Here is a 16,854-nt window from a genome sequence, read left to right as displayed (position 1 = left end):
ATATATGCTGATATAAGCTCACATTAATAAAAAAAAAATAAAGCTAATACAAGTTGTTACGTGATTTTTAAAATTATGTATCTGAAAAATTTTTAGAATATTTCATATGCTGATGTCACTGAAGAGTGCTCTTCAGATTGTAACCATGGCTTTCTAGTGGTATCGTAATCTTAAAAAATAAAATAAGACGATGTTATTTCTAATTCTCACGCTGCAGGATTCGTAATTCAGTAAATTGTCGTTAAATTCCAAGTTTCGAGATTGTTTGCTCTTCCCCTCTTTTTTTTCTTTTTTTTCTTCTTTATTTTACGGATTACGGATTGAAGCTTCGCTTCGAGAAGGTGAACTGATTTGGTGCATTTAACTGCACACTCGCTGCGTTAACTTTCGGATTCTTCCAAAATGGTACATCAGTCACGACGACTGATCTCTCTGATCCTTAACCTTAGAATGCCAGCCTAAACCATTAGCATCCATTAGCCAGCTCGTAGAAGAAATCATCAAAAAGCTATTTCTGTTTCTTTGGAGATGAAATTAATACAGAGCCACATAAAGGACGTGGCGTGAAAGGAATGAAGGAACGAGAGCAGTAACAAAGAACTGTAGTAATTATAATTGTCTTCATCTGTGTCCTGGTAATTAGCTTAACGAAGAGCACCCGAGCTCCATGACAGCAGCAGCACCAAACCAATCAGCAATGGCCTCCAGGGACTCCCAGCTGAAACAGAGCCGGTGCCAGAAGTGACAGCCTCCTCATGCGTCCCGGTTTCGATCATGATCTCAAACTTGCAATTCGGCTGCGATGGGTCGGTGCGCGTGATCGTCGACAAAGTCGAGAAGTTGCATGCCCCCTTCTGCTGGCTCGCCTCCTGGTAGAACTGGTTGAATGCATAAGATATGTTGCTCCTCACGTCCAATCCGTTGCACGACGACCCATAGCCGAGGCTCGTGCAGTCGCCATACGTGCAAGCGTAAGTAACAGCGTCGGAGATCTGCGGATCGCCGATGCTGGCCGCCGGGGACAGCACACACCACTGTCTGTCCAAATACTTCACTCCCTTGGCTTGCGTCAGATTCTGGCCATTTTCGAGCACCAGCGGGTACTTGGCGGTGCCGTCGTAGTAGAAGAGGCCCCAGTGGCGCTCGAAATTCCCCGGCAAGGTGCTCTTCTCGTCCTCGTCGATAAGCGCGAAGATGTAGACGTCCGGCGGCGTCATCGGCCGCTTCGGGGTGCCCTGGCGCTGTATAATGCGGTTGAGGAGCCCCTGGTTGAAGCGGCGCGCGTACTCGACGGTGGCGTGGGGGTCGCCGTCGGTCGGCCAGCCAATCTCGCCGACGATGACCGACATGTTGGCGAAGCCGTTCTTCTCGAGGGTCCAGATGAGGGTGTCATAATTGGCGTCGAAGACGTTGCTGTAGGTAATGGGGCCGTCAACGACGGGGGAGGAGGTGCCGCCGAAGAAGGCGAAGTCGATGGGGAAGTGGGGGTCGGCGTAGAGGCTGAGGAAGGGATAGATGTTGATGGTGAGGGGGCCGCCGTTGTCCTGGAGGAAGCGGACGATCCGGAGCATGAGGTCGCGGATGTCGGAGCGGAAGTCGCCTTCGGAGGGGAGGCCGCTCGGAGACTGGTAGACGTCGGCGTTCAGCGGGATGGTCACCTTCACCTGCCTGCTGAGCCCGGCCTTGATGAGGGCCGCCTGGACGTTCTGCAGGGCTGGAAGGGTGGTCTGCTTAAACATGCTTTTGTATGTCTTCAGGAAAGGCTCGTTGCCAACTGCAACATATCTATGCGGACATGGTACCAGTAAGTTGCTGTTACAATTTGTTTCCTCTGATTATCTTCACTAAAAGTTTTTCTAGTTTTCTGAAATCTTTTTTTTTTCTTTTTTCCATTGCCTGATGATTCTTGAAATTATTCCTGATGTCAGGATTTGCTGATGATGCACAAAAATTGAAGTCCCTAGCTAGTTCAATCACCCATCATCTAGGTGTTGATCATTTTATGATGGATGATTGAACAGGGTAGAGCATATTGCAATTTACATGAGACATGCATAATGATATTGCTAATGTTCGGTTCATTATCTTGGTTAAATGTTTCTCTAAGTTTGTCTTTGTTCTACGATCTTTTTGAAGTATGGATGTTTGAAAGCAGAAATTCGTGATTGCATGGCTAGGCTCATGCAAGGTTGGTGGCATGTCGTACCTTATATCGGTGCCGTACTTTGAGATGAAGGCGGATACATTCTGCATCACCCACTGCTCGGCAATGGAAACGCTGCTGGCGAGCGGGGCGAGGAAATCGTTCGGAATGCCGAGCATGACCTCAATTCCAGACCTCCCAAGAGCCCGCAGAACCAGCGGCGAGGGCTCGAACAGCTTCACCTTGTTGATTCCATTGTCTCTGAGCATCCTGACGGTGATGTCCGGAGGGAGGAGGTTGGAAGTCATGACCCCCCAGTTGCATCCCAGACCATCTACAATTGGTGCGCTATGAAATGAGTGGAGGAGGAAGAGCCAGAGGAAAAGAGCAGCGTGAAGACCCATTTGTTTGATGGTTGGTTTCCAGTCTAGATATGGTCCTTCAAAAGTGGCCTTGTTTTGGGGCTGGCCTTTTTAAACTTTCTTTTGCGTCTGGAATCCGGAATGAAACGTTGAGCAAAGTGGCTTTTAAAATGGTGGTAGAGATTTGCCTGGGATGGAAAGGAATGACACAGAGATCCAACAAGGAATTGGGTTCCTTGGAAAACCCAATTGGACTGGGCTTCGGAGGATCTTTATGGTGTGAGAATTCGGTCGGAGGAAGCAAGGTATGGAGTCGGTTGATGTCGCTTTAACCGGGGGCTATTGCCACTTCGCCACGGCCACCTGCGATCAATCGTTTTGGGGAAGTGGGTCCTGCGTTCCCATGACATTAGCACGAACATGTACAATGCATCTTGTGCAGCTAGATGTGTGGTATGCACGGAACATTATATCGGCTCATATTTATCCCAATCCAAGTTTCTGCATCATGTCAACTTGATCTATGGGATCATCTATTATGCATTGATCAACTAGTACATATGCTTAAAGTAAAACCATGGAATTTTTTTTTTTTGGGGAAAAATCAATGCTTGAAGTCAAACTTGCCGGAAAAAAAAAAAGAAAAGCATTTTGGCAAGTGTGATGGCGTGCTTGATTTTATAGGTTGCTGAGTGACAACCGGAGTACTCTAGCCTTTTCTTAATTATTTAGGTTCAGCATGATACCATTATGTAATTTTAGGTATAGTTTTACGAATATTGATGTTTAGATTTTTTTTTGGTGAGAGAATATTGATGTTTATTTGATTTTGTGCCATCATGTAATTTTTTGTCAATTTTGTAAAAAAGCTGCATGTTATTTATTGGATGATTACACTTTTACCATCTATAATATATATAAAGTTTTGTTGAGGATGGACAGCTCGGTAATATTCATTTTGGAGAGGCCTTGGATGCAGGCTGCCGAGTTACCAATTCTTTCACTGCTAGAGAGACTGCAATGGCTTGGGACACCTGAGGCTTTCTCTCTGCTTCTGCAGCGATCCGGATGGTGTTTCTCACTTGGGAGCTCCCACCTCCGAGTTTTGTTAAGATCAACTTTGACGACAGTGTGATGGATGGCGGGTGTAGAGCGGGTGTGAGTTTTATTATCCGGAGCCTGAATTAGAGCATGGTGGTTGTAGGCGGTACGCCAATCTTTGAGACATCAGTACTTGGAGCAAAACTAAGAGCAGCTTTGGCTGATATCACCATTGCGAGGAGAATCTCCAAAGCTATTTGTATTATTATCGAAGATGATTCGACTTCGATTATTGGATGGATTCAAGGGCAAGCAAGGTCAGCTAGTGCCCACTCGCTCCTACATGACATCTGGAGAAGTTTCAGGGAGTGTGTGTCTTAGATGGCCAGGAATATCTACAAAGAAACTAATAGGGCGGTTAACTGGATTGCTTTTTATGTAGCCCAGCGCCCAAGTGAGATCCTGTGGACTGATTCGGCTTCCATCCCACTTTTATTTTGAAATATTTTATTTTCTGACTTTATGAGATGTATTCATACTAAATTTGTATGATCTATTCATACTACAAAAAAAAAAAAAAAATGATCAGCTTAAAATTTTGTTAGAAGGTACAAACACATTTATTTAGTGGCCGACCAAAAAAAGGTTAGAGTCTTCCATTTATATCTATTTTCTGTCTTCCTATTTTGCTTGATTTTAGAACCTTTACCTAACATTCTGTTTGAGCATTTAATTAATAAGCTGCCTTAGGAGCTACCTAAAAATACTACTATTTTCTCTGCATGCTCCGGCAAATTCCTAGCTTTTACCCCTCCACCGAATGCTCCTCTCTCACGGTAAAAATCATGTGATGTGCGGTTATGCTTCGAATGCTTTTCCATAGAATAGATCAACTCAGTTTCCGTTCTTTGTCGGTGCACTTGCTTTATATCTCCAATGCACAGGAAAGGATGCGATGGGAAGGAACCAGCCCTAGCCTTTGTCCGGCCGATCATTCCGCTCGCATCTTGCATTCACGTCAGTATCAAGTCCAATACCATTCTATCAGGTAGCAAGGAAAATAAGGTAAAGCAGTGGAGGTAGGGAGAAAAGAGATTGGGTGATAACATTGCTCATTCCACTCTTTTTTCATTCCATCCTTGGCCGCCACCTGCAGGACAGCCTCCGGCCGGCAAGGGAAAAATAAAAAATTCCATCATGTAAAGAGACATTTTCTGAGGCCTACCCCATTTGGTTGGACCGAAATGCGCGACTGTTTGAGGGCAGAAGGTTCTCAGCAAGGATGGTGATGGATAGAGCTGTGCTTCAGGTCGGGGAGGTCTCCTTCTATGCCGCTTTTTTTCTCTTGGGATGGTCAGAGACATTTGGGGCACTTGCTGTGCTGTTTCAGCGCCCAGATTCGTTGTTGTTTCTTGGGTGCTCCTACCTCTTGGTCATCTTAAGGTGAATTCTGATGACAGCGTGGTGATGGATGGAGATTTAGAGGAGTTAGATTTGTTATCAGAGACCACCTTGGGAGACTGGTTGCAGCGGGTGGCTGGTGCACGCTAGGGCTCACTGTAGTTGGGGCAGAGCTGCTGGCAGCTTGGGAGGGTATATCCTATGCGAGGTGGGTGCTTGGTGCTGGGCGGATGCACCTTGAGGGAGATTCATCTATAGTTATCGATTGGATCCAAGGTGCGGACATGTATAAAGATAGTCATTCTCTTATTCGTGAGATTTGCAGGTTGGCTATGGAGATGGACGAGTTTCAGATAGTTCATGTATTTTGGAAGGCGAACAGGGTAGCAGACTGTGTCGCTTCTTATATTGCACGGCATTCCGAGGAGCTCCGCTGGACATCCACAGTAGGGCTCCCGCCCCTATTATATTTTTTGCTTTCTTCTAACTTTGTAGGATGTACTCACGTTTCCTTGCTGCCTTGTCATATAAAAACTGTTAAATGAAAAGGAAGAGAGAGAATACTGAAGTGGCATCAAGATGGAAGACCCTGTATGAATTTTTCTGATAGCCAATAAAATGAACAGCTTAGTGATTATCCATGGCATTTTACTTGTGACTCCATGCTCAGGAATCATTAGTGTAAGAAAAATTATAGATGGAGAGAAGGAAGAACTTATCAGTTGAGGCGTGATTTCACTGTCCTTAAGAATAGATCGCGCCCCTCGGAGATTGAATCTCGGTGTAGGGGCGGGAGCCCTACTGCGACGTTTTATTCAAAACAATTCAAAAAATAAAATGGCAAAAAGAAACCTGACTCAAGCCCACACCCGCGGGGGGGGTGGGGGGTCCCCCCTGCGCGTGATAATTGAGCGCGACGCGCCCGGTTAAACGTTTTCGGATCGGATTCGCCAATTTTGGCTTGGACCTCCATTGGGCTCATGCGCGCGTGGGCTACCTACTTTCTTTGCTTCACCAAGTTAGAAAGGCTGAATACTACATAAAGACCTTTTAAGTTTTATCTCTTTCCAATGTGGGACTAAAGGAAGTACACTAAACAAAAAGGCAAAAAGCAAAGAAGGGCAGAATTGGAATTTTAAAATATTCCAACAATCCCCCACATATTTTAAAATTCAATAATAAGTTAATGAGCGCGAGAGTTCAATGCATTAAATTGGTGTCTTTGAGACTATGAACCATTTTTAGGACTAGTAAGTATGACTTACAGAACTTTTGGTGAAACATGAAATTTCTATGAACCAAAAGTCCTTTATGTAAATCAGTGACTCATAGCCCACATTGACCTCTCAAGTTCTGGGCTTGTTCTAAACGGGTTGGTGCAAATAGGCCATGCACCTTACCTGGATATTCATGAGTGTTTTAGAGAACTGCCTAATTCTCATAGGAAGCGGCCCCACTCCCACACCCATATAGGTGGATCCATCAAGTGTGTACTGCAGGTAGACACACCATCCTTAAGGACTATGGTATCCATTAAGAGCTTTACCTCATCCTTATCTACTGCAGTTTGCACTATCTACACCATAGGGATGGATTTTCAAATTAAATATGATAGTGTACTCACAGTCAACTGGCGACTTGTTATTACCCATATGAACATGCTTCATGGGATCTCCAATCACACATGTTGGGTTTCTATCGTTATTGACTTTGATATAGGCATTAGTCCCATCCCCCTCGATGTTTCACTCACTAGTTTTCTACCTAGTGGTTTTGTCAAAGGATCGGCCAAATTCAACTCTGACTTTACAAACTCAAGGGATATAATCCCATCATCAAGCAGCTGCCTTACAATATTATGTCTCAACCTTATGTGTCTATTCTTTCCATTATAAACTTTATTCTTAGCTCGATATATAGCAGCTTGGTTATCACAAAGAATAGACACAGAAGGTGTTGGTTTATTCCATAATAGAATATCTCCCACAAGATTTCTAAGCTATTCAGCTTCAGAACTTGCCTTTTCTAAGGCAATAAACTCGGACTCCATCGTAGACCGAGCGATGCATGTTTGCTTGGATGATTTCCAAGATACTGCACCCCCACCAAGAGTAAAGATATATCCACTCGTGGATTTCATCTCATCTGAATCAGAGATCCAATTTGCATCACTATACCCTTCTAGTACAGCTGGAAATCCACGATATAACAGACCATAATTAATGGTTCCTTTCAAGTACCTTAGTACTCTATGAACAGCACTCCAATGATCCTTACTAGGATTATGAGTATACCTACTCAATCTTCCTACTGCATAAGCAATATCAGGACGAGTGCAGTTAACTAAAAACATTAAACTACCAATGATACGAGCATATTCTATTTGTAAAATACCATTTTCTTTATTTTTCCTTAAATGTATACTAGCATCATATGGAGTAGATACGGGTTTACTATCATATTGCTTAAATTTTCTTAAAATTTTCTCAATATAGTGTTCTTGTGATAGCATAAGTCCATTAGAACTTCTTGTTATTTTAATCCCAAGAATTACATCAGCTTCACCCATATCTTTCATATCAAAATTTGAAGCTAAGAATTTCTTAGTATCTATAACTATATTCAAATCAGTTCCCATTATAAGCATATCATCAACATACAAACAAATGATTACAACAACATTATTAACAACCTTACTATAAACACACTTATCAGCCTCATTAATTAGAAAGCCATTAGATATCAATACTTTATCAAATTTTTCATGCCATTGTTTAGGTGCTTGTTTTAATCCATATAAGGATTTTACTAATTTACAAACTTTGTGTTCATTACCAGGAACAACACAACCTTCAGGTTGTTCCATGTAAATTTCTTCATCTAATTCTCCATTCAAGAATGCAGTTTTTACATCCATTTGGTGAATTACTAAATTATGAATGGATGCTAATGCAATGAGTACTCTAATAGATGAAATTCTAGAAACTGGTGCAAAGGTGTCAAAATAATCAATATCTTTTCTTTGTGAGTATCCTTTTGCTACTAATCTTGCTTTAAACTTATCAATTGAATTATCTGGTTTTAACTTTCTTTTAAAAATCCACTTACAACCAATTGATTTAGCACCTGGAGGCAAATCAACTAAGGTCCATGTATGATTAGACATAATAGACTCTATTTCATTATTAATAGCCTCCTTCCAAAAAGGTGCTTCAGCTGAAGTTATTGCTTCTTTATAATTTTGAGGTTCATTATCAACAAGAAAGGTGTAAAAATCATTTCCAAAATTTTTCTCTTTTCTAGTTCTTTTACTTCTTCTTAAATCAATTTCATAATTTTCATGTGCCTCCTTTTCTTGTTTATTATGAGGCAGAGAGTCAATTTTTTCTTTACCTAGTTTCATAGGAAAGATGTGTTCAAAGAAATCAGCATTTTTAGATTCTACTATAGTGTTGGGTTCCATAATATTAGATTCACATTTTAATACCAAAAATCTATAAGCAGCACTATTTAATGCATAACCAATAAATAAACAATCAAAGATTTTAGGTCCCAACTTTCTTTTCTTTGGTTCAGGTAATAGAACTTTGGCCAAACACCCCCACACTTTAAGATATGTAAGGTTAGGTACATGACCTTCCCAAAACTCATAGGGTGTCTTACCAGATTTTTTATAAGGTATTCTATTTTGAATGTGACAAGCAGAAAGAATAGCTTCCCCCCACAAATAAAGAGGTACTCCTGAGCTTATTAACATAGCATTCATCATTTCTTTTAAAGTTCTATTTTTACGTTCAGCAACTCCATTAGATTCAGGAGAATATGGTGGGGTAATCTCATGGATTATACCTTTATCTTCACAAAATTTATTAAAGAGATTATACTCATATTCTCCTCCTCTATCAGTCCTTATTCTTTTAATTTTCTTATTAAATTTATTTTCTACTTCAGTAACATATTGCTGAAATTTTTCAAAAGTTTCATCTTTAGTCCTAAGTAGATATACCTTAGTGTATCTAGAATAATCATCAATAAAAGTTATGTAAAATCTTTTTCCTCCTCTAGTTGGAGTGTTTTTCAAATCTCCTAAATCAGAATGTATTAATTCAAGTAATTCAGTTTCTCTTTCTATTGACTTATGACTCTTTTTAGTAGATTTAGATTCTACACACACTTCACATTTGTCATTCACATTTCCAAAGGTAATATTATTTAACAAGCCTAGGTCTTTCATTTTCTTGATATAAGAAAAATTAACATGTCCTAATCTACCATGCCATACATCAACAGAATCAATCAAATAAGCAAAAGATGATGCATTTTCATTCATAGTTTCGGTTACATTCAAGACAAATAAACCCTGGTTACAATAACCCTTCCCAATGAAAACATTGTTCTTAGTCATTACAATTTTATCAGACTCAAAATACACTTTAACTCCAGCCTTTCCTAATAAAGAAACAGATACTAAGTTCCAACGGATATTAGGAACATGCAGCACATCATTTAGGGAAAGGACTTTTCCTGATGTTAGCTTGAGGAGTACTTTTCCTTTGCCAACCACTGGCGAGGGTCTCGAATCACCCATGAACACTTGTTCTTCGCCTTCATTCAATGGAGTGTAGGAAGTAAACGCACTTCTATTTCCACAAATATGTCTGGTAGCCCCAGAGTCTACCACCCAGTCCTTTGCTCCCATAACCATGTTGGTTTCAAACAAAACTGCTGCAATAATATCTGTCTCCACCAAGTTAGCATTTGGTTTAGCAGATATATCATTCCTTTTTCTAAACCTGCATTGATTAGCATAATGTCCAGGTTTTCCACAAACAAAACAAGTTCCTTTCTTTTTAAAAACAGGACCTTGGAACTTAGGTTTCTTATCATTTTTGAGATAAGGCTTCTTGGATTTTGAACGAGACCCACCTGGTTTGCTGACTATTACATTGGCTTTTGAAGTCATTTCCTTGGCCAATTGTTCTCGGTCTCTGACTCGATTTTGTTCTTCTATTCTAAAATTAAAAATAACATCTTCAAGACTCATATGTTTCCTTTTGTGCTTCATGCTATTTTTATAATTTTTCCAAGACTCAGGTAATTTTTCAATCAAACAGCCGGCTAGGAAAACTTCTTGAAGCATTATATCTTCATTTTTAAGATCAGTGACTAACCTATGAAAATCATGTATTTGGGATGACACATCCCTATCCTCGGACATTTGAAAGTGCAGAAAATTTCCTATAGCATATTTCTGTACTCCAGCATCTTCTAACACATATTTTTTATTCAGATTTTTCCAAATTTCTGCAGCTTCTTTGTATGAACAGTAGACATCAAAAAGTTCATTGGACAGTGTACTCAGAATTGTGTGTCTACAGATTTTATTTCCATGTTCCCACTCTTTGAATTTAGCGTCAAAATCTTCAGACCCTTCTATCGGTTTTGACTGATTTAAATACTGAGCAAAATTAAGCATATCCAATGCAGAATAAACACGTTCTTGCCATCTCTTAAAATACATACCATTGAAAATCTCAATTTTAGAAGTATCAGGAATTGATCTAGCAGTAATCATAGCAGAATCCATGCCGATCTATTCTTAAGATTGTAAGAAAAATTATAGATGGAGAGAAGGAAGAACTTATCAGTTGAGGCGTGATTTCACTGTCCTTAAGAATAGATCGCGCCCCTCGGAGATTGAATCTCGATGTAGCAGGTAATGGCGGCCTATCCTCCAGGATACAATAACTGGATCACTCCAAGCGTACACTCGCAGATGCAGTGATACTGTCGAACAGCCCAGAACCTCACTCTTGGAATGACAACAGAGAAGAGTATCTCGGGAAGAAGAACAGAGAGGCAGAGGCTTTCGGGAACCAGAGGGAGGCCAGAGAGCCAGAGAGAGGAGAAATTTTTATTAGATAACTCTATCGGATCTGATGGGGTTTAAAAAAGAAATAAAGAGGCGTATTTAAAAGACACGTCTTTTTATGAAAGAGGGGTTTTTAAAGACGCCCGTTTTATCAAGAGAGAACCAAAGAGGTGTCGACGTTTTATTCAAAACAATTCAAAAAATAAAACGGCAAAAAGAAAGGGGGGGTCCCCCCTGCGCGTGATAATTGAGCGCGACGCGCCCGGTTAAACGTTTTCGGATCGGATTCGCCAATTTTGGCTTGGACCTCCATTGGGCTCATGCGCGCGTGGGCTACCTACTTTCTTTGCTTCACCAAGTTAGAAAGGCTGAATACTACATAAAGACCTTTTAAGTTTTATCTCTTTCCAATGTGGGACTAAAGGAAGTACACTAAACAAAAAGGCAAAAAGCAAAGAAGGGCAGAATTGGAATTTTAAAATATTCCAACAATTAGGACTCAAGTACCTGGAGAGTTTCGAAGGCGACAAGCTATTCATTGAAATCATTCTTGAGACGATACTGATGTATAATTTATTTTTCTCCCCTCATGGCAAAAGGGCCTCGCATTCTGATGCATATTTCTCAGAGTTATTTCATTACCTCCTAATAAGTAAGTTTGGTTCTTGAAGTTTGAATTCTTTGTAAGTGCAAGATCTCTTTGTACAATTAATGGGATACCTTGCGAATCATGCATGTTCTTTGATTAGGGTAAACACCTTCGGATTGTGCTCTTGCCATGCTGCAGTACAAGATACGTTTTTTTTAATGAAGTTTTAAAAAAAATGATGAAGTTTTTTTTTTAAATTATTATTTTCCAATGGACATGGAGAGGGATGTAGTTTTTTGACTTAGCTTTCTGTTATCTTGGATATGGAATGGTACACAAAATGCAATTGCAACGATCAATCATTCAATCATGATGGCCTACAATTTTAAATATCCAGTAGAAATGAAGCAAGTTAATGGTGCAGATAAATGGAATTGTGGTCTTGAGTAGGACATGCTTCTATCATGATGTGACTACAAATTTTATGTTTAATATTACTTTTTAAAAACTTGAAAATATGCTAGATTTGGCCACTGTAATGTTGAAAACAATAGATAGCCCTACAAATCTTGTGTTCAATCCAACCAGAAAAAAAAAAAATTATTGGGACTGGCTGAGTTACAGAAAGGCTAAAAGAAAAATTAATTGAAAAAAAATTCTTGGCTAAGAAAAATTTTATTAAAAAATTAGACAAGAAAATAAACCACCCAGCGGCCTGCCTTGTTCCACATGGCTCAATGTTGACCTGGCTCAAGCCATTCTGATTTGTTTCAATACACGTGTCGATCACGTGGTTATGCCAATATCGAGAATCAAGCCAGATCCAAGGGCATTTCTCTTTTAGGGCCTTACAAATTCTACTCTCCCTTTTGTTCCGGAATCCGGATCTGAAACATCCTCCTACCGAGAGAGCAGCAGCAGTAACAATGGCGTCCTGGAGGGGAAGAGGAGCCGAGCCCGAGGACGACTTCGACGAGTACGACCCCACACCCTATGGCGGCGGTTACGACCTCGCCCTCACCTTCGGCCGCCCCCTCCCTCCCTCCGACGAGATATGCCACCCCCTCTCCTCCGCCGGTGGCGACGACGTCGACTACAACCGCCCCCACTACACCTCCGGATCCACTACCTCCGCCTACGGGACCGAGGCCGACTTGGGCGACCGCTACGGCCGCCCCCGCCCCAAGCCCCAGCCTGCCTACGGCTTCCAGCCCCCGCAGGAGGAAGAGAGCGGCGGCTTCGGCGGTGGGTTCGGTGGCGGATTCGGTGGCGACCTCCGCCCCCAACCGCCGAGGCCCGAGTACGGGCATGGCGGCGGCGAGGGCGAGTACGGAATCGGGCAAGGGTTCGGGTTCGGCGGGGGGAAGGAGGAAGAGAAGGAGCCCCGTTACGGACGGCGCCCCCAGCCTCAGGAGGAGGAATACGGATTCGGATCCGGGTACGGGAAGGATCGTCCGAAGCCGTATGGAGAGGAGGGAGGGCAGGGTTATGGATCTGGATCTGGAAGCAAGTATGGCGGCGGGGGTGGGTACCGGAGAGGCGAGGAGGAAGCGTTTGGCGGCGGGATTGGCTACGGGAGGAGCGAGGAGTATGGGTATGGAGAGAAGCCGAGTTACGAAAGGCCGAGCTATGGCGGAGATGAGGAGCGGACTGCGAGGTACGAGAGGCCGAGCTATGGCGGAGATGAGGAGCGGACTGGGATGTACCAGAAGCCGAGCTATTATGGCGAAGAGCAAGGGGAAGGACATGGCCGCCCCAAATATGTGAGTTCAAAAATTTTTCTTTTCCCCCTTTTTGTTACCTCTGTTCCTCTACGATGATTTATTTGTATCATCTTCTCTTTTCGTGAGTCATATGCTGCTGATGTGCGCACCTGCAGTTTGATGAATTGCTTGAATTTTTCTTGTTATGGTACAGTGAAATTAACTTAATTTTGTCGGGGAGTGATTGTTGGGTTATTCGCTTCTGTCAACCACGACAAAGGTGTTAATTTGGGAGTCATTTTGGGGGGGATTGTGCATAAGAGGCATATACTATGTAGGGGGTTATTATCTCGATCAAGTATATCTCCTAGTGGTGTTGACAATTTAATTGTAACATGACTGATTCACTGGCTTGCGGTGGGGAAAGGAGAACTCCATTCCCTGCATGACTACATCGCTCAATTAGTAATGTAAAGCTGTTCCTTGGTATTTCACCACCTTGCAGCGAGGGCCTATTTTTGGTTGCATGATACGTTTTTCCTAGTTTTAATCTTGTCTTTTTTGACTCCTACCCCTCCAGAAGCATATTGATTTGAACATTTCAATCTTTACAAATGATTGTGAGAGCCATTTTGAATTATGTTAAACATGACGCAAGTTGCCAAGTGGTTAGTAAAGAGGGTGCACTCTTCGAAGGGAAAACCCCTTGATATCAAGTTGCTAATAACTGATTGTGAGAGCCATCGTGAATTATGTTAAACATGGTCAGCTAGCCAGTTTTTACTTAGCTTCCTTAGCCTTCTGCAAGTATTCAACAGTTGAGAGACCAAATGCACACCCTTACGTATAGATAGAGAACATATGAGACTGAATTAAATAAGAGGCTGTTTATTGGCCAGTCTTGGATTATTCTTTTTTTTTTTCTGACTGTTTTTTTTTCCTTGTTGGAATAATTGGCAGGGCAATGACTCTGATGACGAGGAAAAGAAGCGCCATCATCACCATCACCACCACCACCGTCGCAACTATGATGATGACTAAACCATTTCCAGTACTACTATCTTGTATTGGTATGGCTTGATGCCCTCACAAAAAACTAGTAGCTAAAATAAAGATGAGGGTGTGGTGTGTGTTCTCTGTGGTGTGTTCTGTTGGAAACTTTTCATTGCTCTTGCAGTGGCAGGTGGACTTCTGTGAAGAGCAATTCGTGCTTTGAATAAAGTGATTCAGTGTTGTTACGTTTGCTGTCATTACGTGGAAACTGAGTCATGAAACAATGCTGTTAGTTTGGAAATACTTTGTTTTGTAACATGGAATTATTGTCGGCAATTGTAGTCGGTAGAGCTGATTTGTTGGTGGTTGGCTGGTCCAGTTCCATGTAGACCTGTCTTCTTTTTGCCTGATTGGTTCGAGGTGCCTTATAGCCATTTTTCTTTCCCTCCATTGCGAGCCAATTCATGATGATTGTGATTGTTTCCCCTCAAACCAGAGCACTCACTGTGGAAGTTCACCGGGGGGCAGAAGTTATATACACCACTATTACTAGGATTGCATAGAATTTCGGGTATATGCATAGAATCCAAACATCATGTTTACTTCTGAATTTTGTTGGTTGCGGCCAGAATGAACCTTGATACCTGAGCCAATGAGACTATTTCGCTTAAGTGTGCCTGGATCTTTCCTCGTATTTGTTTAAATCAAGCAGCCTCCTGCCATAACTGTACAGCTGAAGGGCTACAAGTTTCGTGCTTCACTAAATTCAAGTGCCCCATCGCATACTGGATCCATATCTCTCGTGTTTGATGGCTCTGGAGGAGACCAGAGTCCCTTGCGAAAGATACCGAGGGAGCTGAAACGAACCACTTTCCTTCTGTTTTCATGAGGTTCAACGAGATGTTGACAGTTGTGCCACATATATCTCGCTTCCATTTTCGCGCAGGAAAGCGTAGGCTCAGCAGCGACTACCTCCAACGGAAAGGCAAATGGTTGCCCACGAAGAAGCCCCTCGAGCAATTTCGGCGTTTGCAGAGAAGAGGACCTTCCTCCATTGACAGCTATGCGCTCCTTCGTGTTCTCAGGGCACAGACCAAGGCATCGTCCCGAGTGGCAAGAACACAGCTCCACACGTTTGTCATAACTCTCGGCTTTGAGCCCGTCGTACATTTACAGACAGCTCTCATCGGCATGTACTCGGAGATGGGGAGCATAAAAGATGCGCACCGAGTGTTCGACGAAACGTCCTGCAGGACTGTGGTCTGTTGGACCGCCTTGATTTCAGCCTATGTGAACAACAGCAGGCCGGGCAAAGCTGTCGAGCTCTTCAGGCAAATGCAGTTGGAAAATGTAGAGCCGGATCGCATTACGATTACCATTGCTCTATCCGCCTGTGCAGATCTTGGAGCTCTGGATGCAGGGGAGTGGATCCACATGTATATCTACCGCCACCCGAGTATGGGACTCGGAGAGGACTTGATCCTCAGGAATGCCCTCATCAACATGTATGCAAAATGTGGCCGCATTCAAGCTGCTCGTCATCTGTTTGATAGTGCAAAGCAGAGGGATGTGACGACGTGGACATCCATGATCGTGGGCCTTGCCTTGCATGGGCTGGCGAATGAGGCTTTGATGCTCTTTGCTGAGATGAAAGAAAGCATAAGCAGCGAATCCAATGGATGTCGTGTTAGTCCTAACCATGTCACCTTTGTCGGAGTGCTAATGGCATGTAGCCATGCAGGGTTGGTCAGCGAAGGACGATTTCACTGGGAGAACATGCAGAGGGATTACAATCTGAGGCCTCGGCTTGCTCATTACGGATGCATGGTTGATTTGTTCTGTCGAGCTGGGCTTCTGGAGGATGCTTATGCCTTCATCAAGGGAATGCCAGTGCAGCGCAATGCCGTAATATGGCGTACTCTGCTTGCTGCTTCTTGTCTCCATGGCAATGTCAGCCTTGGAGCTCTTGCTCGCCGTAGGCTGCTCGAGCTGGAGCCTGACTATGCCGGTGATGATGTTACCTTGTCCAATGTGTATGCAGCTGCTGGGTTGTGGGATGAGAAGCAAGATGTCAGGAAAAGAATGAAGCGACAGAGAGATCCTGGCTGCAGTTTGATTGAAGTAGGAAGTAGGACACATGAGTTTGTTGCTGCAGATAGGAGACACCTTAGGGAAAAAGGAATGCAAGAAGTTCTTCAAAGCATTGTCGAGAACTCCAGAGCTTTGGTGCATGTTCCGGACGCTGACATTGCTGTAGACTGAATGGAGAAAAGGACGAATAATTCACAAGGTCTTGAATTGGCAAGCTTGCCTATTATGTTGTTATTGCTTCTGATCAATATCGCATTTAGGGATGTGTCTTGAGACTACAAGATCATGTCACCTGGGAATTAGCTTAACAACAAGCACCATTCTACCTCATCGGAAAGGTTCTTTTTTCAAATCAATATTGGACCGTGGACATATAATAGTTTTGAATCGAATCTCTTTAGAAAAGAGGATCGTTTGTCTCATGATAGCCTGCTCCAGTCCCCTTACGAAACTTTTGTTATTGGGTTAGCCATGTTCCTTTCTCAAATCAATATTGGACCTTGGACATATAATAGTTCTGAATCGAATCTCTTTAGAAAGAGGATCTTTTGTCTCATGGTAATCTGCCCCAGTCCTCTTACGAAACTTTTGTTATTGGGTTAGCCATACACTTCAAATAATACAAGTCTTGGATAAAAATCTACAACGCACTAGAACGC

The 16,854-nt window shown here is 42.5% G+C and overlaps 4 protein-coding genes across 4 annotated transcripts; 2 read left to right on the top strand and 2 right to left on the bottom strand.

The window, feature by feature from the left end:
• Nucleotides 1–488: 488 nt before the first annotated feature.
• Nucleotides 489–3,148, bottom strand: LOC103714862 (glucan endo-1,3-beta-glucosidase 5-like). Its single transcript, XM_088711921.2, has 2 exons — nucleotides 2,207–3,148; nucleotides 489–1,785 (listed from the first exon to the last, which is right to left on the bottom strand). The coding sequence occupies exons 1-2, from the start codon at nucleotides 2,545–2,547 to the stop codon at nucleotides 645–647; spliced, it is 1,482 nt and encodes a 493-aa protein (XP_088568047.1). The 5' UTR covers nucleotides 2,548–3,148; the 3' UTR covers nucleotides 489–644.
• A 3,798-nt stretch (nucleotides 3,149–6,946) lies between these two features.
• Nucleotides 6,947–10,534, bottom strand: LOC148699943 (uncharacterized). The gene is made up of 2 exons (XM_088711439.1): nucleotides 9,220–10,534; nucleotides 6,947–7,932 (listed from the first exon to the last, which is right to left on the bottom strand). Exons 1-2 carry the CDS (start codon nucleotides 10,532–10,534, stop codon nucleotides 6,947–6,949), a joined length of 2,301 nt encoding a protein of 766 aa, XP_088567565.1.
• A 1,744-nt stretch (nucleotides 10,535–12,278) lies between these two features.
• On the top strand, nucleotides 12,279–14,440 carry LOC103714845 (uncharacterized). Its single transcript, XM_088712018.1, has 2 exons — nucleotides 12,279–13,171; nucleotides 14,072–14,440. The coding sequence occupies exons 1-2, from the start codon at nucleotides 12,335–12,337 to the stop codon at nucleotides 14,150–14,152; spliced, it is 918 nt and encodes a 305-aa protein (XP_088568144.1). The 5' UTR covers nucleotides 12,279–12,334; the 3' UTR covers nucleotides 14,153–14,440.
• A 564-nt stretch (nucleotides 14,441–15,004) lies between these two features.
• LOC103714846 (putative pentatricopeptide repeat-containing protein At1g74400) lies at nucleotides 15,005–16,366 on the top strand. Its single transcript, XM_008802275.5, has one exon. The coding sequence runs from the start codon at nucleotides 15,005–15,007 to the stop codon at nucleotides 16,364–16,366; it is 1,362 nt and encodes a 453-aa protein (XP_008800497.4).
• The last annotated feature ends 488 nt before the right edge of the window (nucleotides 16,367–16,854 follow it).

Source organism: Phoenix dactylifera, chromosome 15 (assembly GCF_051530095.1).
Source record: "Phoenix dactylifera cultivar Ajwa chromosome 15, Ajwa_hap1_PhDact_Kaust_v1.1, whole genome shotgun sequence".
Classification (NCBI taxonomy): Eukaryota; Viridiplantae; Streptophyta; class Magnoliopsida; order Arecales; family Arecaceae; genus Phoenix; species Phoenix dactylifera.
This window is presented reverse-complemented; position numbering and strand designations above follow the sequence as displayed.

Bases quoted from the DNA above. Each gene is read 5' to 3' on its own strand.
- LOC103714862 (XM_088711921.2), bottom strand. From the start codon at position 2,547: ATGGGTCTTCACGCTGCTCTTTTCCTCTGGCTCTTCCTCCTCCACTCA. The intron at 1,786-2,206 runs GTACGACATGCC...ATGTCCGCATAG, and splicing joins AAGTACGGCACCGATATAAG to ATATGTTGCAGTTGGCAACG.
- LOC103714846 (XM_008802275.5), top strand. From the start codon at position 15,005: ATGTTGACAGTTGTGCCACATATATCTCGCTTCCATTTTCGCGCAGGA.
- LOC148699943 (XM_088711439.1), bottom strand. From the start codon at position 10,534: ATGGATTCTGCTATGATTACTGCTAGATCAATTCCTGATACTTCTAAA. The intron at 7,933-9,219 runs GTAGATTAGGAC...CCTTTGCACCAG, and splicing joins TTCTGTTGATGTATGGCATG to TTTCTAGAATTTCATCTATT.
- LOC103714845 (XM_088712018.1), top strand. From the start codon at position 12,335: ATGGCGTCCTGGAGGGGAAGAGGAGCCGAGCCCGAGGACGACTTCGAC. The intron at 13,172-14,071 runs GTGAGTTCAAAA...AATAATTGGCAG, and splicing joins GACATGGCCGCCCCAAATAT to GGCAATGACTCTGATGACGA.